Source organism: Bacillus rossius, chromosome 11 (genome assembly GCF_032445375.1).
Source record: "Bacillus rossius redtenbacheri isolate Brsri chromosome 11, Brsri_v3, whole genome shotgun sequence".
Lineage (NCBI taxonomy): Eukaryota > Metazoa > Arthropoda > Insecta > Phasmatodea > Bacillidae > Bacillus > Bacillus rossius.
Genome location: NC_086338.1, coordinates 40,937,486 through 40,962,292, shown reverse-complemented (window position 1 = coordinate 40,962,292; position 24,807 = coordinate 40,937,486). Strand labels below are relative to the sequence as shown.

The 24,807-nt window shown below is 39.9% G+C and overlaps 1 protein-coding gene across 4 annotated transcripts in view; it reads left to right on the top strand.

Moving 5' to 3' along the window:
* The first annotated feature begins 936 nt into the window (after positions 1 to 936).
* Positions 937 to 24,807, top strand: part of LOC134536857 (nose resistant to fluoxetine protein 6-like) — a 58,405-nt gene continuing 34,534 nt past the window's right edge. For 2 of the 4 annotated variants that reach the window (XM_063376884.1, XM_063376886.1), the window contains exons 1-2: positions 937 to 1,246; positions 13,980 to 14,197. In XM_063376884.1, the coding sequence (XP_063232954.1) occupies positions 13,990 to 14,197 (208 nt within the window). In that variant the 5' untranslated portion in view covers positions 937 to 1,246; positions 13,980 to 13,989. Of the gene's footprint in view, positions 1,247 to 11,122; positions 11,168 to 13,979; positions 14,198 to 24,807 lie in introns of those variants that run through there. The other 2 variants (XM_063376885.1, XM_063376888.1) reach the window with 2 other exon arrangements.

Sequence of the window (24,807 nt, the reverse complement as noted above, 5' to 3'; positions counted from 1 at the left end):
CATGCTTGGCTTACACTGACACATACAAGACCGATGCATCAAATTATTGTGCTACAGAATTGTAGGTCTTAAAAAGGCCTACAGAAAAAACCGCTATAGCATATGCCCATCTTCTAAGGATGACTCACAGTAACCATTTTCATCTTTCAAAATTGGTTGAAAAAAAATGAGTTTAATTTCGAAGCTATTTGGACCGATATAGTAATAATCCTTATCCCATTAAGTATGTTAGTTTCTTTAAGCATTTAATTAAGATAATAATTGACCTTCATACCACATCATATGCTATTTATAAGTAATTAGGTACCTACTTATTACAACTAAGTGACGTCTCATTAGTAGATCGGATCCGTGCGAAGTAGATTTCAACCTACTTTTAGTTGTATCGATTTTAAACTTTGAAAGTAGGTGTAATCCGGATGACAGTACAATAATTCGGTACCACCGAACTGATCTGATCATAAAGCCAGGAGGTGGATAGTCGAACTCTCCAATGGCTGCTAGTACACCCTTTAAATTTTAGTCCGTTACCGACAAAAGTGCGTGATTTAAAAACTACTTTTAAGTGTGTGACCGATAAAATCGCGTTTTATTTTATTTAAAAAAAAATTAATCGTATCGGTTATCTTGAAAGCCCGCGTCGCTGCAATGTCCGATAGCAAGTGGTTCTCGATTTCAGGAGCGCGGGAAAAAAACCAACTATTTTAATCGGTCACTAGTGTCGTAAATGCGGTTCAAGGTCGCTGCGACCGACGGAGAGATGCGTCATTTGGGTCATGCGGGGAAGGAGTGCTGGTCCGAACTGAGGGAAAAAAAAAGGAAAGAGGGGGAGGGGGGGGGTGAGAAGGAGTGAGATAGCGATAAAGTGTGTAAAGGAGGGGGGATGGGGAAGTGCAGGGAGGTAGGTGCCTGCACAATACAGAAACAAATGCACCGTGGCACGGATAAGCGAAGTTCGCGGGCACCCGTGTGTGTGAGTACCGAGCCTTGGTTACGGCATTCTCCCACCTCTCTCTCTTTGACCAGTAGGTTCTCTCCCTCCCCCCTAAGCGATATCGCGAGTTGGGGAGAGAAAAAAAATTAATTAGGATGGAAAAGGAGGGGAGAGAGATTCAGGTATAATAGACGAGGTAAACCAGACCTCCCTTGAAATCGCCAGACGGAGAAAGGTGGAACCTCGAGAAGACTTGCGATTGCCTTCGTCATCTCCGCATCCCCTGGGAGATAACCACCACACGTGTGCAAGGTAAGTCAGGTTGAAGGCGGCACATACCTAACCCACCATCTTACACGTGGCAATTTTTTTTTTTTTTTTTGGTAATGGTTAAAAGTTCCTTATCACGCATCCAAGTTTATCCAGTGGTCTTGTGGTATATTATATGCTTGCTACTTTAATTAAGTACGTCGAACAATGCAAAAAAAAAAACAAGTAACAACGAATTATGATCGTATGTTAAATATAAAATATATCAATTTATTAAAAAATTCAACTTTAGATCATTATCCAGTGCTATGTCACAAGTTTTTTGACATGTGCAGGATCAAGGGATAAACTTGGATACGTGATACGGAACAATGATTAAAAAAAAGTTTTTATAGTCTTTGTATGAATGAACATGCTCCGGCATGTAACACAGAAAGAAGATAACTGTTTCACGTGAACTTCAATGTGAAGTCTTGAGTCACTCAACGCGTTCTTCCACCGTTATGTTCAAAATCTGGACTTTAATGGAAACAAAAAAAAATTAAATTGTAATTAGCACGCATCATTTAAAGTTCATATCATTGTACTAGAAAAAAACTTTCAAATATTTTATTACCTCCTGTGATTACGCGATTTTACCAGAATTGTATTGCAAAAATTTCATAAAACTAACCGGAGGATATTTTATTAGGAAATAATTTTAAAAAAATCAGCAAACCCATTGTTGAAATTTAAATTGTAGAAATGCTTGAAATACGTTATTTGAAAGATTTTTCAAATTTGCCGGAGGAGGGCTGGGGGCTCTATCACCCCCTCCTCTTTTTATTCACCCCGGTTAATACACGATCTTCAAAATATGATGCCTAGTGCTCCGCAAAGTCTAGAGCAATTACTCACGTATTATGTCTCAAATTTAACAGTCCCTCAAAAGCAGGTAGTAGGCCTACCAGTGGTCCGAGATGTTAGTATTCCGGAAAATTATTATTTAAAAAAAACATTACACATAACTGTAAATATAGCTTGTTTGAAATATTTTTGAAAATTAAAAACGTGTATTTTACCTGTAGTGTAATAAAGTCGTAATGTAAAATTTTACAAGTGGTGCAGAAAAAATCTTCATAGAGGATAAATACGTAACACTATAAACTCTTACAGACTAAAGCATAGAATTATTGCCCTACTTTTATTATATCAACCTAAGCATTTAAAATAACGTGACTTTATGTTAAAAATGAAAAAAAAAATATCCGGAAAAATACGTGGGTTTTTATTTTTCAAGAAAAGTTTACCACTGCCATACCAGTTTAAACCATTACTCAAATGTCATTTACAAAGCAACGCATGGTGTTTGTTTACGGAACACTGACAATCACGTGAGGTTGTTTACATACACTGTTGACAGGACAGTAGCAGAAAGGATAGCTGACTGGACTATGGTACTACTTACTTTAGAGAACTATCGAATTCGAGACAAGTTGGCATGACCTAGACGTGGCGGTTCCCAAACGTTTTTTTTTAATCAACAGAGTCCTTTTTGAAGCAAAGGTTTCTCGTGAAGCCAAATGAAACGTTTTAGAGTTTAGTTGTTTCTTATTGCGTATTCAGTTTGCATCAAAGCTTTATAACGTAATGACCGCGCAGATATACTGGCTTGCATTACTGACAAACTGAACTGTTTACATTTTAACCCACATTTTGAATATTTGTATGCAAACAGTATTTGTGCCAAATGTAAAACTATCTCTCTACGGTAAATATGCTCTATGGCGTCTAGAGACCGTTTTGAAGTCTCAATAGCCGTGACCCCTTTAAGGAAAATTATCCCAGCAACGAACTTTTTAAGTTCAGTTATTTGATAACCTTTATGAACTTTATTCATTTGAAAAATATTTAAAACAAGCTATATTTACAGTTATGTGTAATGTTTGTTTGTGTGTTTTGCTGTCTCTGGAGTCAGTGGACCAGAGCAGCAGAGGCAATCAGCGACGGTTAGGCACCTACAGGTATGGGCGGTGTCTGGGTATAGTGGTAGAGCATGGATTTTGGAGCCCAATACGCGGGGCTTTAGAGACATTGCGACGAGTGTACAGTTCAGCTGTTTTGTAGCCGGTGCATTTGTTGCTGCGGTTACTGTGCATGTTGCTACGACATGTCTCGAAACGCTCGGCCAGGTTACAGCCTTAAGGAATAGAGCTGAAATAATCATTGGGAAGTCTAGCGAAGCTTGGGGTAACAAATACTTTTTGACAGCATCTCCTGATAGCATGTGTTCGCCGGACAGAAGTGGCAGCGTAGACAACCTGCCTACATCTCCTACCAGAACCATTGGTCCCTGCTCACACTGATACAGGCTGCGACACTATTCTACTCCACAGATCCAGCTGCTGCAGAATGCCATGGAACGAAACAGATTCGGGTCCCTGCCATCATAGCTGTGGACAGGCTTGCTGAAGATGCCGCGGCAAACATAAAACTACACCCACCGCTTGGCCCTGGTGGATTGTCTATATGCCGCACCTATGGTCACTTTGATCTTTGATCGGTTAGGTCAGATGCTGCTGAGCTCAAAAAAGGCGGACGTTAGCAGTGGTGCGCGCACTGACGCACAGACGAAACCTCGGCAACGTCCAAGCAAACTTGAGGCTGACCTGCAGTCGGGACTCAGACTGTTTGCTTGATCAGACAACACCGCGACACAGTGTGCCGCAAACTGTATTGTCATCACAGCTACTGCGGGCCTCGTGGTCCGGATGCCAGAACCAGGCATCGAACCAAGGGCCCGCGAAGAGTTCCAGGCTGCGGAGTGCCGCCCACTACCTCTTGTTGTGAAATAGAGTTCATGTGCGGATGTCTGTGGAAAGGATGATACTGGGTTACTTATAAGGCGGTGTTAAAATTTGTTTCTCTAGCGGGATCGCGGTAGGGACTCGAACCCATATGCTACTGTGGGCATTGTGATGAATAAAGATAGAAGTCACTTATTTTCAGTGGCGGATCCAGGATTTTGGTTTGGGAGGGGCTTGACCCAGCTGAGGCTAGGCTTTATCAAGGCAAACACTAAAACAATAGTGGACCCAGATGCTTTTGGAGGGGGCTTGAGCCCCTTAGCCCCCCCCCCTCTGGATCCGCTACTGCTTATTTTCCTTGGGCTATCTGTACAACACATAGAGACCAGCCTAAGGACCGACCTCAGTGGTCTGGAGGGACGACCGGAGAACGTGTCACACCGGAACAGCTGTCAGACCACGTCTCGCGAGGACAGACTCTGCAGAGGAGTTGGAAGTACGCGCTACTCAGGGCCGGATTTCGAGGTCTGGAGGCCTCGGAGCGGAGGCCCCCTGGCCCCAAATTATTTTCCAAATAAAATGAACCATTTTTTTTCAGTCGAGTTTTCCAATAAATAATTCATTGTGAAATCAAGTAGATTCTCTTAGTATTTAAAAAAAAAAAATACATAAATATAATCGGAGACAAGACTTATATAAAATTAAATTTTAGTGTTAATGAATATTTCTGTTAATATTTAACAATAATATAATCATGTATGTACAAAGTACTGTAGGTAAAGGTAAAACAACGAAAAAAGAATATCAAAGGAAATGATGTTTACTAGTGTTTACTTGTCGGAATTTGAAAGATGTTTTTTCCGAAGTCTCTATTGTGGAGGCCCCGGGGCTTTCGCCCCGGTTGCCCTCCCCTAAATCCGGCCCTGGCGCTACATACCCCTTTACTCATAGCGGCGACCCAAGAGCTTCAAAAGGCAATGCTCTAACAATCACTCGGTCTTGAAGGATGGCGACCTTGAAAAAAAAAAGGAAGGCAAAGGATGAAGAAAAAAAAAACGAACTTGAAATGACATGAAATAGAACGGGCAGCTGCTATCTTTAAAGCGGACCTTCGGGATAAAAAAAATAATAAACAGAAAAATAGGACCAAGACTGCTTGGAAGAAAAAAAATACCGACCAGGAAAACGTGAACACTTGCAAGGCCGAGAGCCTTAAAATATTGCACTGTATGTCTTATGGACGGTATCAAATTATGCATATCCATTTTAATACTGAATATTGGGTTGACGAAGCTAATGTAAGGAAATATTACGACTCATATTGTTAAATGATTTTAAGCATTATACTTTAAATTTAAGGTAAACTGTTGCAATTAAAATGTTAGTACCTACATGAATAATATAATTGTGCAGATTGGGAAACTGTAAGATGATTTTTAATCTTGAGAACTACATATTTATTTGAATTTGATTTTCATTAATAAGTCAGCTTAAGCATAGGGTCTAGGTCGCCTCAAATACAGAAGGGAGGGTAGGTCATCTTGCATTTCCAAATATGCAAGCTGGCACAATTATTGATTTAGTGGATCGTGTAAAAACTGGGACACCTATATCTACCGTGTGCCAAATTTAAGTGTTAAACAAAAAGAAGGGGGAAAAAAAGGGGGGGGGGGGGGGGGGGTTGGTCTGTAAAGTCGGTTTACGGTCGATAATTTTACGTGATAACGTCATAAGAAAACATTGATGAAAAATTGAATACGTTTTAATTTTCAAATATTATTTACAGTTTTTTTTGCAAATTTAATTTAAATAATTTGTTTAAATATAATCACGAACAATTATTTAAAAAGCCCGCCTTAACAGTGTTTGATATTATAGAAGACTAGCCGAACCCGCCCGCTTCGCTGGACGTAAAATAAAGTAACTGCATTGAAGGCAAATAATTAAGTAATGAATGTTATATGCAATACCCAATTAAAATTCGTATAGTAGTTGTGTAGAACACCGCGTACAAACAGACAGACAGACAAAAAACGAACTACTGTTTTATTATGTAAGATAGATAGATTATTCTTAGATGTTCGCATCCATGCAGTATATGAAAAATCAGCATGCATAGCCCTATACCTATAGCTATACGTAGCTGATGCCCACGAATTTTTCCGCATGGAATTTTGTATTATCTTCCAGCACTTAGAAATTTAAACATTATAACATAACAGTTGATACAGTTGTAGTAGTTTTCTTATGTTCACAAATGATAATTTTTCTCACCTCTATTTCAGTCTTTGCAATAAAAATATGTTACTACCTTAATTTTGGGTAAATATGTTTCTACTTTCAAATGTAATGTCGGGAAGACACTTCATAAAATTTCTTTGTAAACCACATTTACTGTTTTCCCGTCTTGAGCTAGAATGTAAAGATTGTCTGCATTACTGACCCGCGAGCAAGCCACATACATCTGGCCGTGGGAAAAACAATCAGACCTTAGTCTACAGACTTATTTATTGTCATCGCGAAACAAACTGCTATTGAAAACTGTGTGCGCTTGAACCCGATCGGGAAGTTATTCGGGATGATCGGTATGCGTGGTATGAAAACAGTTTCACCTGAGCCACATCCAGTAAGAAACTCAGCTTCGATTATATTTCCTTGTAGAGCAGTTACTTTAAGTCGGGTTCCATTGCACAATTTTGGGGGAGTAAGGTTCCTCAGAAGCATTATTGGAACACCGACTTTGAGAACAATTTTGTGAACAGGAAGACCACTTGCAGTGAGAGAACTCAAAAACTCAACTGGATAATTAGTGGCGTCGTCCTGATTAAGGACGCTGTTAAACGATGTGTAAAACCACTTCAGCCCCATTCAATTCGTTTAAAAAATTTTCATTGATTGCAGCAGCTTGGTCATTTCTTGGAGTGAGTATGGCACGTTCACATAACCACGTATGTTCCTGATGTTGTATGTTTGACAGATCCCCGAATACCGAACGTATGAGTTCTTCTTCCGAAGATACGACTCTGCCAAGTATTTCTGGAAGCGTCACCTGACCGTGTTGCTCAGGGAGGGCACCTTCTCCAACTTTTAATAGAACAGCGGAAAATTCTTCCGCATGATAATTACCACCCAGCTGTGCTCTCATGTTAGGTAATGTTTTGGTTGTATCGAATAGGAAAATAGATAATGTGTAACATTATTGGTGAATATTAAACAATGAAACCTACTTTACGTACTCGTTCCTTTCAGCTATGATTTCTTATCTTTGCTGGCAGCTTAAAGAGATGGAAACCAACCCGAAAACTCACACAATAATAAAACACAAACTTGCAACTAAACACAAACTTACATATTGTAACAATTCCCAGAAAAACACGCAACCACAACAAACAAAGATCCTGATATAAATCAAGGAAATAAATTTGTAACGATTCATAGATTGATTTTCAGAGAGAGAGAGAGAGCGAGAGAGACACCTATTGAATGTCTATAAAACTAACTTTTTTTATGAGAGCAGATTTTCAAGAAATAAATCATGAAATCATTCAACGATAAAAGCTGTTTATTTAACTAAGCGGACGGGTTCGCCCCAAAGAGAAAATTGACGTGGCGAGACCTCGTGGACATAGAGAAATGACACACACTCACTATTTATGTGTCTATGAAACATGATTTTTTTCTGCAATTTAAATTGTAATATACAAAAAAGGGTATTGAAAATTGAAACAAATATGGCGACACTATAAACTGTCAGGATCTTTATTTTTTCTTACTCTCTACTTAGTTCCTTACAATAGCAAAACTTAATGGATTCTAATGATTATATTGTATGTCATAAAATTAAGATTTCTTTTCTTTCCTTGAGTTGATTTTGATGAAATAAAGCTTATATTTCTTTCTCTGCTACGCTCAAGATAACTTAAAAACCCCATTAAAATTCGTATAGTAGTTTTGTAGAACAACGCGTACAAACAGACAGACAGAAAAAAAACTACTGTTTTATTATAGTAATAGATTTTCTCACACGGTGGTTGGCCGGTTCTTGCACGCTCAGCTCAGGCGGAACGTGACAATTTTTCATGCGTGCAGCCGGCGTTCATCGATTTATAAGACGTTTTCACGTCAAAAAAGCCGAGTGTATTCCTATCGGGGCTACGGGATCCGACGAACTACCCATTGCCGGTCACGTGACGGCGAGTTGGTTCCTTGTTGCGTCCACTGCTCCCGTAAAACCTTGGTCTCCCTGTCGTGTTTTAACTCACCGTTGTGCCTTGATGTACCCCGTACGCCCCTACTGTCGTCGCACGGACAACCAGATCTTCAGGTTGCGTGGTACAACGCAGGAGACTGCTGGACGTAGCGATAACAAGCCGTGTCCTGAGGTTAAAGGAGCAAGTGTTAAAAAGGACCGATAAAAGTGCGCGGGCGCACAATGTTGTGGACTGTAACCACAGTACAGCCGCAAAACTATTTTTATTTTAGCTGTAAACTTCTCTTTTTTTATTTTCTGTTGAATGAAAAAAAAAAAAAGGAAACTCGGTCACGCGACTGCGCAAGATAATCTGGCCTACTTTATTGACAAACGGTACTGTTTACATTTTAATTCATCATTTTGAATATTTGTATACTGTACAAACACTATTTCGGTCAAATATAAAACTCTCTCTCTACAGCAAGTACATTCTAAGGCGTCTAGAGACCGTTTAGAAGTCTCAATAGCCGTGACCCCTCTTAAGGAAAATTATCCCAGCAACTAACTTTTAAAAGTTAAATTATTTAATAAACGTTATTCATTATTACTTTGAAAAAAAAATATTTAAAACTAGCTATATTTACATTTTCATGTAACGTTTGTTTGTGTGTTTGCTGCCTCAGGGGTCAGCAGGGCCAATCAGCGACGGTTAGGCACCTAACAGGTGTGGGTGGTGTTTGGGTATAGTAGTATAATCTTCAAAATCAAACATATTTGGGTAATTTTACAGCTTTTATTCACAAACAAAACCAATTTATTTATTTCTTTATGTTTTTTTTTGACGTGACAACGTCTAATAAATCGATGAACGCCGGCTGCACGCACGAAAAAGTGTCCCGTTACGCACATTGTTCCGTTACGCTGTGTCCCGTTACGCTCATTGTACGCTTGCGCCGCATATATCTCTCTTCCACTAAACTGTTTATAAAGTGAAGTGAAAAGTTAATGTGGTTTTCATTGCTTATTACAAAAAACAATTTCGGCAATAAAGGTTAATTATTCTTGCATTTTAAAAATCTGATTACTAGTATAATTTCAAGTATTTATTCTTTTGTTTTTAAAATAAAAATGATTCAATTTTATTCATAAAAGTATGCAGTCATTTCATCAATGTTTTGTTATGACGTCACGTTGAACTATCGTACGTAAACCGACTTTACAGACAACCAAATTTTTTTAAATACCACTGGATACGCAGTAAGGAACAATCACCTCTGTGGGTGACGTGCTTTATCACACAGTTACATACTGTGTTACGTTACTAACCGGTAGAGGAGGAGAGTGCGTCAGCGGCGACGCCACTCCAACGCATGCGCTAGCGGTCGAATGGGAAGTACGTAGCGTAGCATGCTATATGCTAGTTGTAACGGCCGGAAGGGGATACGGCAGAGAGGAAGAAATGACTCAGCAGTGTGCTACGGGATTCTCGTAACGCTGCTTGTGTTACGTCTACTCATAGTTTTCGTAACGACTAACGATTTGACGCTACCATATTTATTTAATTTTATTTAAAGTATCTACAATGTATTTATTCGTGTGGAAAAGAGTTAACTTTAAAAAGTATAAATTATTTTTATGTGTATAGTGTGATTGAACATGTAAAATAGATGTAATGACAAAGAGGTTGACTTTACAAGTGTAATTTATTTACGAGTGGGGTGATTTTTTTTGTTTCATTTTATTCAGCTGGAGATCGTGATTTAACATCGTGCGTAAAAACAATAAAAATGCCAGAAGCAGATAAGATATATTGTTAAAGGCAACATGGGAATAAACCGCTAAAAGAAGCGCCAAAAAGTGCTAGTGAACGGATGCGAGAGTACAGGGCGCGGAAAAAAAAAAGGCATGTTTTCATTTGAGATCATTCCCGCATCCTTTTTTTTATCTCTTGTTCAGTTAAAAATAAACTGATAATTTACATCTTATCCAAGCCTAATAAACACGAAGTTTCACTTCCGTTGCGCGTGGACTCCACACACACACACACACACACACACACACACACACACACACACACACACACACACACACACACACACACACACACACACACAAACAAACACATTTGTTTTTCCCTCTGGAGCCACTTATTACACAATATTTATAAATACAGTTGTACTGTATATTAATTATTCTTTGTAATTCCCAATGAAACTTTATTTACGTTCGTTAATCCTGCAAAATCTCTAATCTAGCATGGCCACAATTCCGGGATTTCCCGATTGTAGACCCGTCTACTTTCTTTGGTAAGGTTTGAATTCTGTCGTAGATAAAACCCCATGGACGGATTACACAAACACACAGAAGGTAAGCAAAAAAAAAAAAAGCTGATTTCAAACGTTAAATGTAAAGACAGTACAGAAGATAATTCCTCGGAAGGAATTAGAACAGTATCACAGTACAGAACAGAAGAGCGAGCTGACAACGAGGTATACATATTTACTGTTCGTTTATGTCGCAATTTTCTCGTCAGCCCACTGCCCACTAATGTTATATTGTTCTAAATCATCCGTGTTTCTCTCCACATTTAACGTTTGGACATCAGCTGAATATTTTTGGCTTGTTTTCCGTGTGTTTGCGTGTTCAATTTTCTTTTGTCCGTTCTTCGGTTTTTTCTCTCTCTTGTGACACAGTCGATTGTGTGTGTCGACTCGGGATGATAAAACGATCCATATGAAATGCAAACACGTGTATGATAAGGCTTCTGTAGGTTAGTGGCACACCACGCAGGAAAGCGATGATATATTTTTTTAAATATGAAACACTTTGATTGTGGAGATAAATCTTCGGGTTCGCCTCGTTATCGGTCACGTTATCGAAGGCCGTTGCTCGACCCACCTGCAGTTTGAAAGGCAGGGCTCGCTACAAATAAACCAGATGCCGACGCAAACCCCTCACAACTACTCCCGACGACGTGACAAGAAGGTAGGTATTATTGGAGCGCGCGTCCTGAGTCAAAACGACTTCGAAGAATCCATTCCGACATAAATCGGGAACATGCCAAAGTAGTGGGGTAGCAAGGATTTAATTTCGAGGGGGGAGGGAAGGCTTAGTTGTTTGGCATTGTTTAAAATAGTACTTATTTTTTTTTCAGACCAATATTGTTTTCCCTTGACAGCTTAAGGCGTGCTATTTTTTATCTTATTATCCATGCCTGGCAAACTACAAAAAAACATGATTATTTAAAATGCTACTAAAAATGCGAGAAATTTCTCTTGGTTCAACTATTTTATTTTTCTGCAGAAAAGGGAGGGGGCTATATCTTGATACACTCCCACCTGACTACAAACCACTCCCCTTTTCTTGCAAACCAGAACTATTGCTTGGAATTATTTTTTAAAACTAAAAAAAAAAGTATTTTTATAACTGCCTCAAGTCTTAATAGTATTATGAATTAGGAAAAGGTTAATAAATAAGTGTCTAGGAAACAGTTAATTTTTGAGGAATTTTGTAGTTGCAACGCAAAGACATCAGTCAAATTAGCAAACAATTATTCAGTGTACATACAATTATAAACAATTTTCTGTGCTTTATTAATGACCCAAATGTGTAATTTTTCTTCCATTTAATTTGTTATAAAAATAGTTATTTTTAGTGTATTTATTTTTAGCGTATTAATTTAATGTAAGGTTTTCCCACCAGTTTTCGTTCGTTCATACCTGAACTGCCTGTTACATACTCTCTATTTCATTTTACCTCCAATTCCACTTTCTCACGAATAGTACCAGTGATATACATTTCCCCAATGTAAATGTAACTTGCAAAGAAACCCATGTTGTTTGATTTAAATAATTATTTTGGACATTCTTCTTTGCTAGTTTTCACTGTATGTCATAGAGAGAGAAAACCGTAGAACGGAACAAAGAAAATTGAATACACAAAAGGCACAGAAAACAAACCAAACTCAGCTGATGTCAAACGTTAAATGTGGAAGAGAGCACAGATAATTTCGTGGCAGGAATTAGTAAGAACATCATCACAGAACAGACGAGCACAGAGGGGCGACTACGAGAAAATAGCATAAAAATTGGTTGCCTGTAAAGTCGGTATACGGACGATAGTTTAACGTGACAACGTCATAACAAAACATTGATGAAATGATTGCATACTTTTATGAATAAAATTGTATCATTTTTATTGAATTATCACTATTTTGTATGGATACAAAGAAGGAGTGAAATGAAATCTACAATTTAATTGATAAATTTACTTTTATTTGCACTCATTAATTCAAATATGTTTATTACTTTAACGAAGAGATTATTTTAACTGTAACTTATATACATGTTTGCTATTTAACTTCTTCCAATCTGTGTTATTCTGTTAAGGATAGGACGATGATAGGAAAAGTAGGAAACGAATGGGAGTGTTTCAAGTTTAATGTGCCTCGAAAAAGTCAAATCGATGGTTGTTCCAATCGAGTGGAAGAGAGATAGATGCGGCGCAAGCGTACAATGAGCGTAACGGGACAATGTGCGTAACGGGACACTTTTTCGTGCGTGCAGTTGGCTTTCATCGATTTATTAGACGTTGTCACGTCAAAAATGTGTATATATATATATATATATATATATATATATATTTCTCGTCGTTGTCAGCCAGTAGATTATGTAGACTAAAGCCGAGGCCTCACAAAAAGCTTCACCATGTTCGCTATGTTCGCTGCGCCAGGGGGCCAGATGGGACAGTCTAGTTCGCGACGTCGGAGAGACGCATGCCGTGGGATTCGAGTTGTGATTCCGACGATAATTATTATATTCTGCTGGCTCTCACGGTATGTGAACGTAAAAAAAAAATTCATGAATTTTATATAAAAAGAACAAAAGAATGTGAAGGATTTAATTATTTGACGAAGCTGATGCTAGTGAGGACGAAACCAAATTTATGGATCCATTTCAGGATAAATTAAATTCAGCTTGATAGCATTCCCTTGGGTTCAAATCCCAGGCATTTTCCTGCATTAACCTGTCTTCTATATTCTTCAATCGATTCATTCCACAAACGTGGATGTTATCGTAATCTTTCAATTCAATTTTCCGCCGACTTGAATATTCAAAGCAGAATACTGACGGGAGGGAGATTAAACTTTATAAAACAAAGCATACACAGAAGTGCAGCACGATTCCGCGCGAAAACAAAAAAAAAACACAGGTGTTTATATCTGCGCATGCGCAAAGTCTGCGACGTTTTGAAAAAAAAAAATGGCCGAGAGGCGACACGGGAAGCCTTCTTTTCACAGACGAGAGAGCCAAACATCCGATCGTGCATCTTCGTGGTTTTATTTTTTTCATTGTAAAAGGTTAGGTTAGCTACATTATAAATACTTTAAAACATTGTGGACGGTTGATTTGGTTAGGATAGCTACATTAAAGATACCGTGAAATCACGTAAACGGTTTCCTCTAGCCCTGGATAGCTACACATATTAAAAAATTTATTTGCTAAGCAACCATGAAATGATTTTGACAGTATTTTTTTAATGTAGCCATACTTACCTAACATAACCAACCATCCGCAATGTTTTAAAGTATTTATAATGTGGCTGACCTATCCTAATCGACCGCCAAAATTTAATGCCACACCGGTTTATACAATGAGATAGAACCCAGGAGGGGGGGGGGGGGGAGAAGCGAGCATGAACTTCGGGTAACTTCGGGTTTTGGCTCCCTCGCCTGTGAGACGAAGGTTTCCCGAAGGCCGACGCGGGGAGTGAGCAAGCACTGCAGATGTGCGCGCAGGTGCGTGGCGATGGTGTCTCCGGCGCTGCTGCTGGCGCTGGGAGGGGCGTGCGCCGCCGCCTCCGCCGCCCCCGAGCAGGTGCTGGGCGAGCTGCTGGGCCGGCCCTTCCCGCCGCTAGCCGCCCTCGAGGCGGGCGGCAACTACTCGCGCCACTGCGCCGACCACGTGCGGCTCTACCACTCGCGCCTGCGCCGCTACGCTCCCTGGGCGCTCAACAGTGAGTAGCTAGCTGCCATCCGGTACATCCATACGGGAAGCCTTCTTTTCACAGACGAGAGAGACAAACTCCCGATCGTGCATCTTCGGTTTTTTTTTTGTTCATTGTAAATAAATATACAACCTTTGAATATATATATACTGTATAGAAGTCGCGAGTGGATAGGATTTACTCTACGTTTTTCAGAAGCGTATGATGAGCAGCTTGGGAACTTCACCGCTGCAGTGCGCTGCCGTAACGCCCTGTATCGTCTTAGTTGTTATTTACACGTTAGAGCGCAGCACTGTCGCCCGCTGTCATTCCCCGCATCCCCCATCCATCATTCACTGCAGCTCAAGGTCGTTCAACAGGAGGGGGAAGGGGTGTTTGAAGAGTTCGACACTTGTCCGCTAGGGACCACCACAAGTCGATGCCCTAGAGATGGTGGCGATTGCGGCGGTGAATTAACCAACTACCTCAAAAACCGTATTAGAAATTTTAACCTGGGTTGGCGACTTCTATACAGTATATATATTCAAAGATACAACTCATGATAACTAATGGTCAATTATGTTAGGTTAGCTACATTCAGGGGCGTAGCCAGGGGGGGGGGAAGTTTAGGGGTTCAAACCCCCCCCCCCCACCCCGCCGTTAGCACCAAATCTTTAATTAATTTCTTATTCATCACTCAAACAAATTTCATATTAAAATTAATAAAAAATTTTACTATTACAATATTTAAATTTAAGTACAGAAAACTGCTAAAATAGCACTATTTTACACCTTAAAATCCAAATTTTCCCGAGGGAGGACCCCCGGACCCCCCCCCGCTTTAATACGGGGGGCCTGCTTCTTAACACCCCCCTCTCCCCATACACATATCCTGGCTACGCCACTGGCTACATTATAAATACTTTAAAACATTGTTGACGGTTGATTTGGTTAGGATAGCTACATTAAAGATACTGTGAAATCATGTAAACGGTTTCCCCTAAATAAAAACACCTGTTGTGGTACGGAAAAAAAAAAAACCAAGAATGAACTTCGTGGAACTTCGGGTGTGGCCTCTCTCGTCTGTGAAATGAAGGCTTCCCATAATCCATACATCGGTACATCGCTTGAATCATATCGATCCCCCCCATTAAAAAAATCGACCTTTAAATATCGATATTTTCGATGTATCGGTATATCATAATAAATAATTTTTACCCATGCTTTTACTTATTTTAAAATTATTATTCAAGTATAAGCTAATATAAAATAATTACCTAATACAAATTTTAGCTTTTTTCTAGCAAAAGTGAATACAACTGATTTTTGTTTCAACTTTTTTATTTTTCAACTATACCTTCTCTTTATGTTTCGGTAGATTTTTTCTGAGTTTTTTTGTTAATTTGTTAATTAATTTTGATCGATTGTTATTGTATGTTCTATCCGAAGCCATGCTATGCAGTTTTTTTAATTTTTCAAACGAAGTATTAAGTATATTAACATACGTCTCAACATGTGCACGTGGCAGCCACGCTTATTTAATTTCTACAAAGATAATTCAACCTCGTCAAATTAAATCCAGAGTAGGTATAATGTTTTGCCATTATAGGTAGTCAATAATACACTATTTCCATAAATTCTTAACTAAGAATGTTTTTCAAAATATTTTTTTATTTAAGTTATTATGTTCAAGAAATTTAAATGTTTTCTTTAAATTTAAAACTAAAATTTTGATGTTGGCATTTCTCAACCACACAGATTTTTTTTTTTTCAGCGGCCATATTCAGTGCGAGGGTTTCTGGGTTCGAGTCCCGGGTAAGGCATGGGTGTAACATATAATTTCTGATATTTGATAACGGCTTGAAATTGAGGATAACGCTGGAACATAATGAAACTTTGGCCGTTGGCGAAAAGCTGTAGGCCACATAACATTAGTTAAAAAAAAAAAAAAAAAGTTTAGTCTAATCAGTTGCGCTCCCCTGGTGTCCTGCCACTGCGTGTGTGTCCGACTTGATCACGTATCGCCGATGAGGTACTTTAGGCAGGAACAAACACCGCTGACGTCAGGGAAATTGGGGAAGCAGTCAGCCGTGGCCTACATGGCGGTTGACGTCACAGCGTGCGCGCGGACTCTGATAACAACTCGCGAAGGAGCGCGGCGTTCTCCGCGCTGCACCGAAACACGTGCTGCTTGCTGTAAGAGGATCTCAAACCAACTTGCGGTGTTATTACCCGCGACACAAGTTAGCTAGGTTTCAATAATGTTCGCAGGCTTTCACGGCCATTGTCCGAAGTAGCTTGGCCTCTGGGTTGTAGCCTTCCTTGAACGGAAGGCTCTGATTGGCCCATAGCTGCAGCCAATCAGGAAGCACCTTCCCCTCAGGCGAGAGTGCATACAGGCGAGAAGCCTTTTGCGCAGGAAAAATGAATTCAAATATTAAAAGTTGTCGGTTAGGTTAGCTACATTAAAACACTTTAAAATACTATGGACGGTTAGTTAGGTTAGTATAGCTACATTAAAATAAACAGATAAATATAAATATATATAAATAAACCCGAGGTTGGCCGAAGGTTAATATTCGGGCGTGTTCGGGCAGGGACAGAACTTGATGTACATCTTAGGCTTCCCCATAAAGGCAGGATTACTTGTAAGGACCTCAGTAGGTAACTGCTCCCTGATGATGGGGACTGCAATGTAAACCGAAACGTCGGTGAATTATTCGCTAAGGACGCGGCTACATACAACCCAGAAGCCAAGCTACTTGAGCTGGGTTTTGTTTTCAGTACTCGCCAGTGAAGTGTAAACATTTAAACCACAAATTCACGTACGTATAATACCAAATACGATATCTAATATAGATAATATAGCGCGGTAATTATATGCAAATTGTGTTGTCAGCTACATTTATAGACGCGACTTCACACGTAGTTTTTGTACCCGCCGCTAGAATTCGCTACCGGAGCAGCTACGTCGACCATCGAATCATTCGATTTTGCAGAGCAAAATTTTAAACTGTATAATGGAAAGCTCCGATGAATGCAAAAAAGACTTGGAAAAAAAAAAACATTAATTCCCGGTTTGGACCTGATATTCGACGAGGAATTTTATTAAAATACTGCCCCATTTTGTTAAAATTCACTTAACAGTTAATCGCTTCATCCGACACAGATGGCAGCACCGTGGTTGTTACACATTTTTCCGTTCCTTGACTTCGTCGTATTAAAGAAATTACTCCCACCAAATGCCGTACACAAAAAGATTGAGATGCTGGACACAAAAAAAAATATGGCCTTTCCAGCGAATCCAGTACGGAGCAACGCTAAGTATGTACGTAGCTTTCAGCGCGTCAAATCCGTCTGACCGGTGACCTTGACCCGATTTCTTGTCCCTTGCTGCTCATTAATCTGCCTTTAGCTTTGAAACGCCGCGCGCTCGTATTTACTGTCTCGTGTATATAGTCTCAGATTCCACATTTCTCAGAAGCTATACCACTGGTATTCTTTCCCCAGATGTCACTTCACAAAGCTACATGTACAATGCTGACGTGAAAACGCACGTCTATTTGCTCGTTACAGTGATAGTCTGTCGATCTTTTTGACGTGACTTCTAATAAAACGATGAACGCCATCTGCATGCACGAAAAAGTGTCCCGTTACACACATTGTTCCGTTACGCGGTGTCCCGGTAAGCACATTGTTCCGTTACGCTGTGACCCGTTACGCTCATTGTCCCGTTGCGCTCATTGTCCCGTTACGCTCATTGTTCCGTTACGCTGTCTGCGAGTGCAGTAATAATAGGTTATGTTACAATTGACTAAAAAATTATGGTGATTCATTTAATTGATGATAGATATTTGATTACAGTTTATTTATATGAAAACTTGTTCATAGTTATATTTAAAATTTATAGCTAAACGCCAGTTTTTAAAATTAATTACAAATCATCTACACGTGAACTGTTTCGTTGACTGTTTATAAAGTGAAGTGAAAAGTTAATGTGGTTTCATTGCTTATAACAACAACAATTTCGGCAATAAAAGTTAATTATTCTTGCATTTTAAAAATCTGATTACTAGTATAATTTCAAGTATGTGTTCTTTTATTATTAAAATAAAAATGATTCAATTTTATTCATAAAAGTATGCAATCATTTCATCAATGTTTTGTTATGACGTTGTCACGTTAAACTATCGTCCGTAAACCGACTTTACAGACAACCAATTTTTTTAATAGCCCTTCAAAAACCGATACACATATTTTTCTCCACCCTATATTTACTGTTTTGTTTTTACAACTATCTCGTCATTGTCCCACTGTGTTCGCCTGTGCTGTGCTATTGTTCTTACTTATTCCTTCCATAGAATTCTCTCTGCTGTCTTTATAATTAACATTTCACATCAGCTGATTTTGGCATGTATTTTTCTTTGTGTATCTGTATTCATCTTTCTTTGTCCCAGCGGGTTTTCTCTGTATGACAATACAGTGATATTTTTTTTCCTAACCTAACTAAAACTAAGTGTGTGTATACCTTTGAGAGGTATGTGGGTTAGGGAAGACTCCAAGCGCGCCTCAGGCCGAAGCCTATAAGCCTACTCATGCTGGGTTTCAGACATGCTTTGTTTGGGGATTAGCCAGCTGCGGCAGCAATCGAATCCATGACTAACTAGCATATCTTTGATCTGGACTATTAACTAGTTAAGGTGGGCCCAGGTAAAAACCTTCGTAGACACCTGGGGCTCATTCACGCGGGGTTAAATAGTGCAAGCATTAAGCAGGCAGGTTCAGTACATGCCTTGAATATATATACTGTATAGAAGTCGCGAGTGGATAGGATTTACTCTACGTTTTTCAGAAGCGTATGATGAGCAGCTTGGGAACTTCACCGCTGCAGTGCGCTGCTGTAACGCCCTGTATCGTCTTAGTTGTTGTTTACACGTTAGATCGCAGCACTGTCGCCCGCTGTCATTCCCCGCACCACTCACCTATCATTCACTGCAGCTCAAGGTCGTTCAACGGGAGGGGGGAAGGGGTGTTTGAAGAGTTCGACACTTGTCCGCTAGGGACCACCACAAGTCGATGCCCTAGAGATGGTGGCGATTTCGGCGGTGAATTAACCAACTACCTCAAAACCGTAATTAGAAATTTTAACCTGGGCTGGCGACTTCTATACAGTATATATATATCTATATATATATATATATATATCTATATATATATATATATACATATATATATATATATTCAAAGGTACATGGAAAGAGTTGAGTCAGGGACAGTAAAGTTTCAACCGTGCCGGGGGTTCGGGAGCTTGTGCCTCAGCGGTCCGCGCTGGTGTTTGTGCGCCCCTGGCGGCGCGGCGGGGAGACTTCATTCGTCTCCCAACGGCTGCCAGTCAGCACGTGTGCTTCGAAGACGGCGTTGAGCGCATAATGCTCGCTGTGAGTTAAACTGGCGCGTCGTGGGCTCGCCCCGGTAGGCACGAAGCGGCGGAACGCCGGAGCTCGTGCCACCAGACCGGACGGCCGCCGCGGTCCTCAGGCGACGCGACGGCGCGGTCCGACGCGACGGGCGGAACTTTCCCAACCGCCTCCGGCTCCTAACGGTCGAAAAGGGGGGGGGGGGGAGAGCGCTTTCCCCGCAGGAGGGTTTTCCCAGAACTCCGCCGACCTGCGGGCACGCGACCTAGAGAGTTTTCCACGTAGGTAGAGCGGCGCGCCATGTTGCGTTCACTTGCGACGCCCCTCTTAGGCCTCTTGTCAGACGAGCGACCCGGGTGGCGCCACCCAGTACCAGGGCCGCAACTAGGGGGGGAGCAAGCGGGGCATACGCCCCGGGCGCAAAGCTGTGGGGGCGCCGAAATCGCTTGCATTGTAATTCCTACTACAACTGGTAACTGGTAAAATGTTTTTTTTTTAACTTGCATGCCAGGAATGTCTAATCTGATTTACAATATAACGTCTCAACATATTTAATGAACAAGTCTAGTGATTATACGGACTACTTTATGGACATAGTGGGTTCATGCATGGAAGGTACACAGTAGCACAGACACTGTTACATGTATAGGTATGGAAAATGCTTAAATAGAACCAATTTTCCGTGGGAGGGCCCCGGACCCCCGCTTTATTGGTGTGGTATGTGCAAAACAAGAGAGGGGGGGGGGCACATGAATCCATTCATGCCCCGGGTGCCAGAGACTCTAGTTGCGGCCCTGCAGTCGACAACAATATTTGAACGGACCTGCCAGACGGGGTCGTACCACCTATCGAGTGGCTCGCGATGGTCGACCATCCGCTACCCGGACGCCACCTATAAGTGGCAGCCACTCAGTCAGTCAGTTGTAGTGCAGCCTGTCACACGACACCACCGAGAAGCGACCACTTACTTCACTATGGACCTCGACGTTGAGGCATTTATTCACGAAGTACAACTCCGCCCAGCTATTTGGGATGCTAGTATATCGGGCGCACACCAGTGGCGTAGCCAGGCTTTGTGTATGGGGGGGTGTTAAGAAGCATGGCGACCCCCCCCCCCCCCGTAATAATGAGGGGGGTCCGGGGGTCTTCCCCCAGGAAAATTTGGATTTTAAGGTGTAAAATAGTGCTATTTTAGCAGTTTTCGGTATTTAAATTTAAATATTGTAATGGTAAAATTTGTATTAATTTTTAATATGAAATTTGTTTGCGTGATGAATAAGAAATTTAATTAAAGATTTGGAGCTAAGGGCCCTAAACACCCCCCCCCCCCCCCCCCTGGCTACGCCCCTGGCGCGCGCACACACACACACACACACACACACACACACACACACACACACACACACACAGTCACGCGGCGCGCAGAACTTCAGGAGAAACCACGCGACTTGAAAACTGCCCGATACATCAGTTCACGAATTAACTTTTTTCGGCACGAAAAAAGATTTGTGCAAATTCTTGAAAGCACTCTTTTGAAATACTTTGCATCACGCATTTTGTTGATAATGGTCCCCACTTCGAATCTCACAGTTGGCATGTGCTTTGCGATGAGAAGACCTGCATGCCAGTCCAACAGCCTTGCGCTTAGAGGCGACGCCGCGCTGGGAGCACCAGCGAGCGTCGACCTTGCGCCATTCCAGCTCACCCGACACAAGTAACCAGGCGTGCCCCTTAAGAGGCCACTCCAGTGTTTCAGGGGCACTACGCTACCCGCGTTAACCTCATAAGATTCAATGCTATTTTCATTTTGCTTATAACTTATTAAATTATGGTTTTATACTAATCTTTACCAATATGCATATGCATATGTGTATTGTCTAGGTTTGAACCATAATTTATGCACGTTTTTGAAGAAAGGGGCTTTGATAAGAGCATCGTTGTCTTACATATCAAGCAAGAGTCATTTCGAATTCTATATTAGTTAATTAGTTATAAGCAAAATGAAACTATCATTGAATCTTATGAGGTTAACACGGGTTGCGTAGTGCCCCTGAAACACTGGAGTGGCCTCTTAAAGCGAGCGTGTTCCGCTAACACAGCCTGCCGGGGTGAGAGAGTATGTCGCCAAATGGCAGTGTGAGATTAGGTCGACTGTCTGCTAGCAGGAAGAACATGCTCACTGGGTCTTAGTAGTATAAGATTGCAGTAAATTTATTTTTTACGATATGACATCGTAATTAAAAATCATAATTTTCCGTTCCTTATAGAAAAGAAAATTGGTTGTATGTAAATTCGGTTTACGGACGATTGTTTAACGTGACAACGTCATAACAAAACATTAGTGAAATGATTGCATAGTTTTATGAATAAAATTGAATCATTTTTATTGAATTATCACTATCTTGTATGGATGTAAAGAAGGAGTGAAATGAAATCTACAATTTAATTGATAAATTTACTTTTATTTGCACTCATTAATTCAAATATGTTTATTACTTTAACGAAGAGATTATTTTAACTGTAACTTATATACATGTTTGCTATTTAACTTCTTCCAATCTGTGTTATTCTGTTAAGGATAGGACGATGATGGGAAAAGTAAGAAACGAATGGGAGTGTTTCAAGTTTAATGTGCCTCGAAAAAGTCAAATCGAGTGGAAGAGAGATGGATGCGGCGCAAGCGTACAATGAGCGTAACGGGACACAGCGTAACGGGACAATGTGCGTAATGGGACCCTTTTTCGTGCGTGCAGCCGGCGTTCATCGATTTATTAGACGTCACGTCAAAAAAATTCAGAACTTAACCTATATTTTTTATGGCATCCTGTAACTAAAGCTCGGTCTCATAGGCCATGTTGGTTTTACCTTTTTCTTGTCATTACTGTCATTTTAATTATTTTTTTCCCCCAGTAAATTTGTTAAGTATGTTTCACTAGGGATTTCCTCATCAAGTATTTACTAAATGTTATCTAATATAGTAGTGATGAAATATCACGTAGTTCGTAATCATAATCGCTAGCGTGATAACGTTAACATCTTATGACCCGACAACTGATGTGAGAGAGCTGTAAGAATACAGGACGACGAGAAAATGAAATAAAAACTCACGTGAGACAAGCCGTAGTACGCGCGGACGTAAATACAACGGTGCTTTAGAATCGCGAACTGCACGCGTCTCTTTCCGTGGGATTTCGTGGCTCTGCAACTCAACAGCGCTGCCACAGCGCAAATAATAAAAAATAAAAAAAGCCGATAAAAACCAAACCGCCCAATCACAACGCATGTCCTCTAAGGGGAAGCCTTAATTTCACAGACGAGAGAGCCACACCCGAAGTTACCCGAAGGTTTCTTAGCAAATAACTTTTTAATGTGTAGCTATCCAGGGCTAGGAAACCGTTTACATGATTTCACAGTATCTTTGATGTAGCTATCCTAACCAAATCAACTGTCCACAATGTTTTAAAGTATTTATAATGTAGCTAACCTAACCTAACCTAATTGACCATTAGTTATCATGAGTTGTCCAAAATAAAAATAAAAAACCGAAGATGCACGATTGGCCGTTTGGCTCTCTCGTCTGTGGAAAGAAGGCTTCCCTGTCCTCTACATGCGCGCTCGCACACTACCAACGCAAATTTAAGTTTTCTCGTTTTATCTGTAAAGTTTTTTTTTTTTTTTACTAATGACTACCATATTTTTTTACATTTATGTGTTTATTTCCTAAGTAACTTTTATTTTTAAGACTTTATGTTTTGTGAATAAAATATTTTGATTTTATCTCTTTTTTTTTTTTTTTTTTTTACTTTTCTTAAAATTCCGTGTAGATACAGAGTAAATACATGTTGCAGCTCTCTAACAAATCGCAGAATATGTTGACTCTATCTCACTCGAAAATCTACCGACCACTTGCCTAAAGGATCATTGTAAAGAGTTATCTTGTAGGATTTCGGCTATTTTATTCGAACTTTTGAATAGTTACAAGTATGCTTACACAATCGCCGACGCAAGTCTTCCATTCATCCTTGAGGCTTTCGAAAGATTTGGGGCGCTATACTTTCAGTATGAATTTAGTGATGGGTCGATTCCCGATTTTTCTTTAATCCGAATCTCGAATCCAAATCCCAGAGTTAACTGGAATATACCCCTCGAATCTGAATCTGAGGTGTCCAAGGGTCAGAAATGATAAAAACATACAATAAATTAAAAATAATAACTATGGTGTTGAAACATTCAACCCTTGAAATGTTCGTTTCGCAAACTAAAGTCTCTAGAATCAATACATATTGTAATTTTATTGATATAACTGTAAGTTAAAAGTAGTTACAATATATTGGAGAGTAGTAATAGGAAAGGTTATGAAGAAAAAGGTTTACCCAGTAAACTTCAGAGCTTATCAGTTTATTTTTTTAATTTACTTTAATTCATCTAACATTTTTCTTCGAATATCGAATCCTTTGATTTGATTGGCCAATCCTTAATATAAATGTTACAGGTCTGTTTTTTTAACTAGCCAACCGCTGTCCACAGCCGTTTATGTGTATCAGTTCCTGTCAAATGATTTACATATTTGTGTAAAAATTGACTTGAAAATAAGGTGTGGAAAATTTGCAAACGCATACAATTGAAAAGTACACCAGGTTGTGTTAGCGTCGGAAGAATTCGGACATCCTTTTAGAACTAGTTTCTTAGGAAATGCAACCTCAATGATTGAGGAACCTGAGAAGAAAGCTGCATCAGTAAATGGATTTTGCTACTCGGAAAGAGCATATTAGTCCATTGTTAATTCACATCCTCTCGTAGCGTGCTTACCTATTTAAAAAAGAAACTCCACTACCAACTTTCATGAACGCGCATATCATCTCGTCCATTGACTAATGTTGCGAAAGAAGAGGCAATCTTTGCTCGAATTTTTGGAAATTTTAGCTTTTTCATACAAAAAAACTGAAGTAATCAGCTGAATCTAATCTCAGCTTTCAAAGTATATATTTTTATTTTTTATAGTCTTATTAATATGCAGAATATTTTCTAATCTCCAATATAAAATTTTTGTATTTTGTGGGAAATGAAAACTTGAAATCTTTTCTAAACATCAGAAACATTTAGTAAGACGTTAACCTCTTGTACCAATAACCTACAATTTTCCACGATAATGATCTTATCGTACTAATTTTTACAACGTGTTTTTTTATAGCTTGCTGAGTAGACATTGTTAACAGGATTATC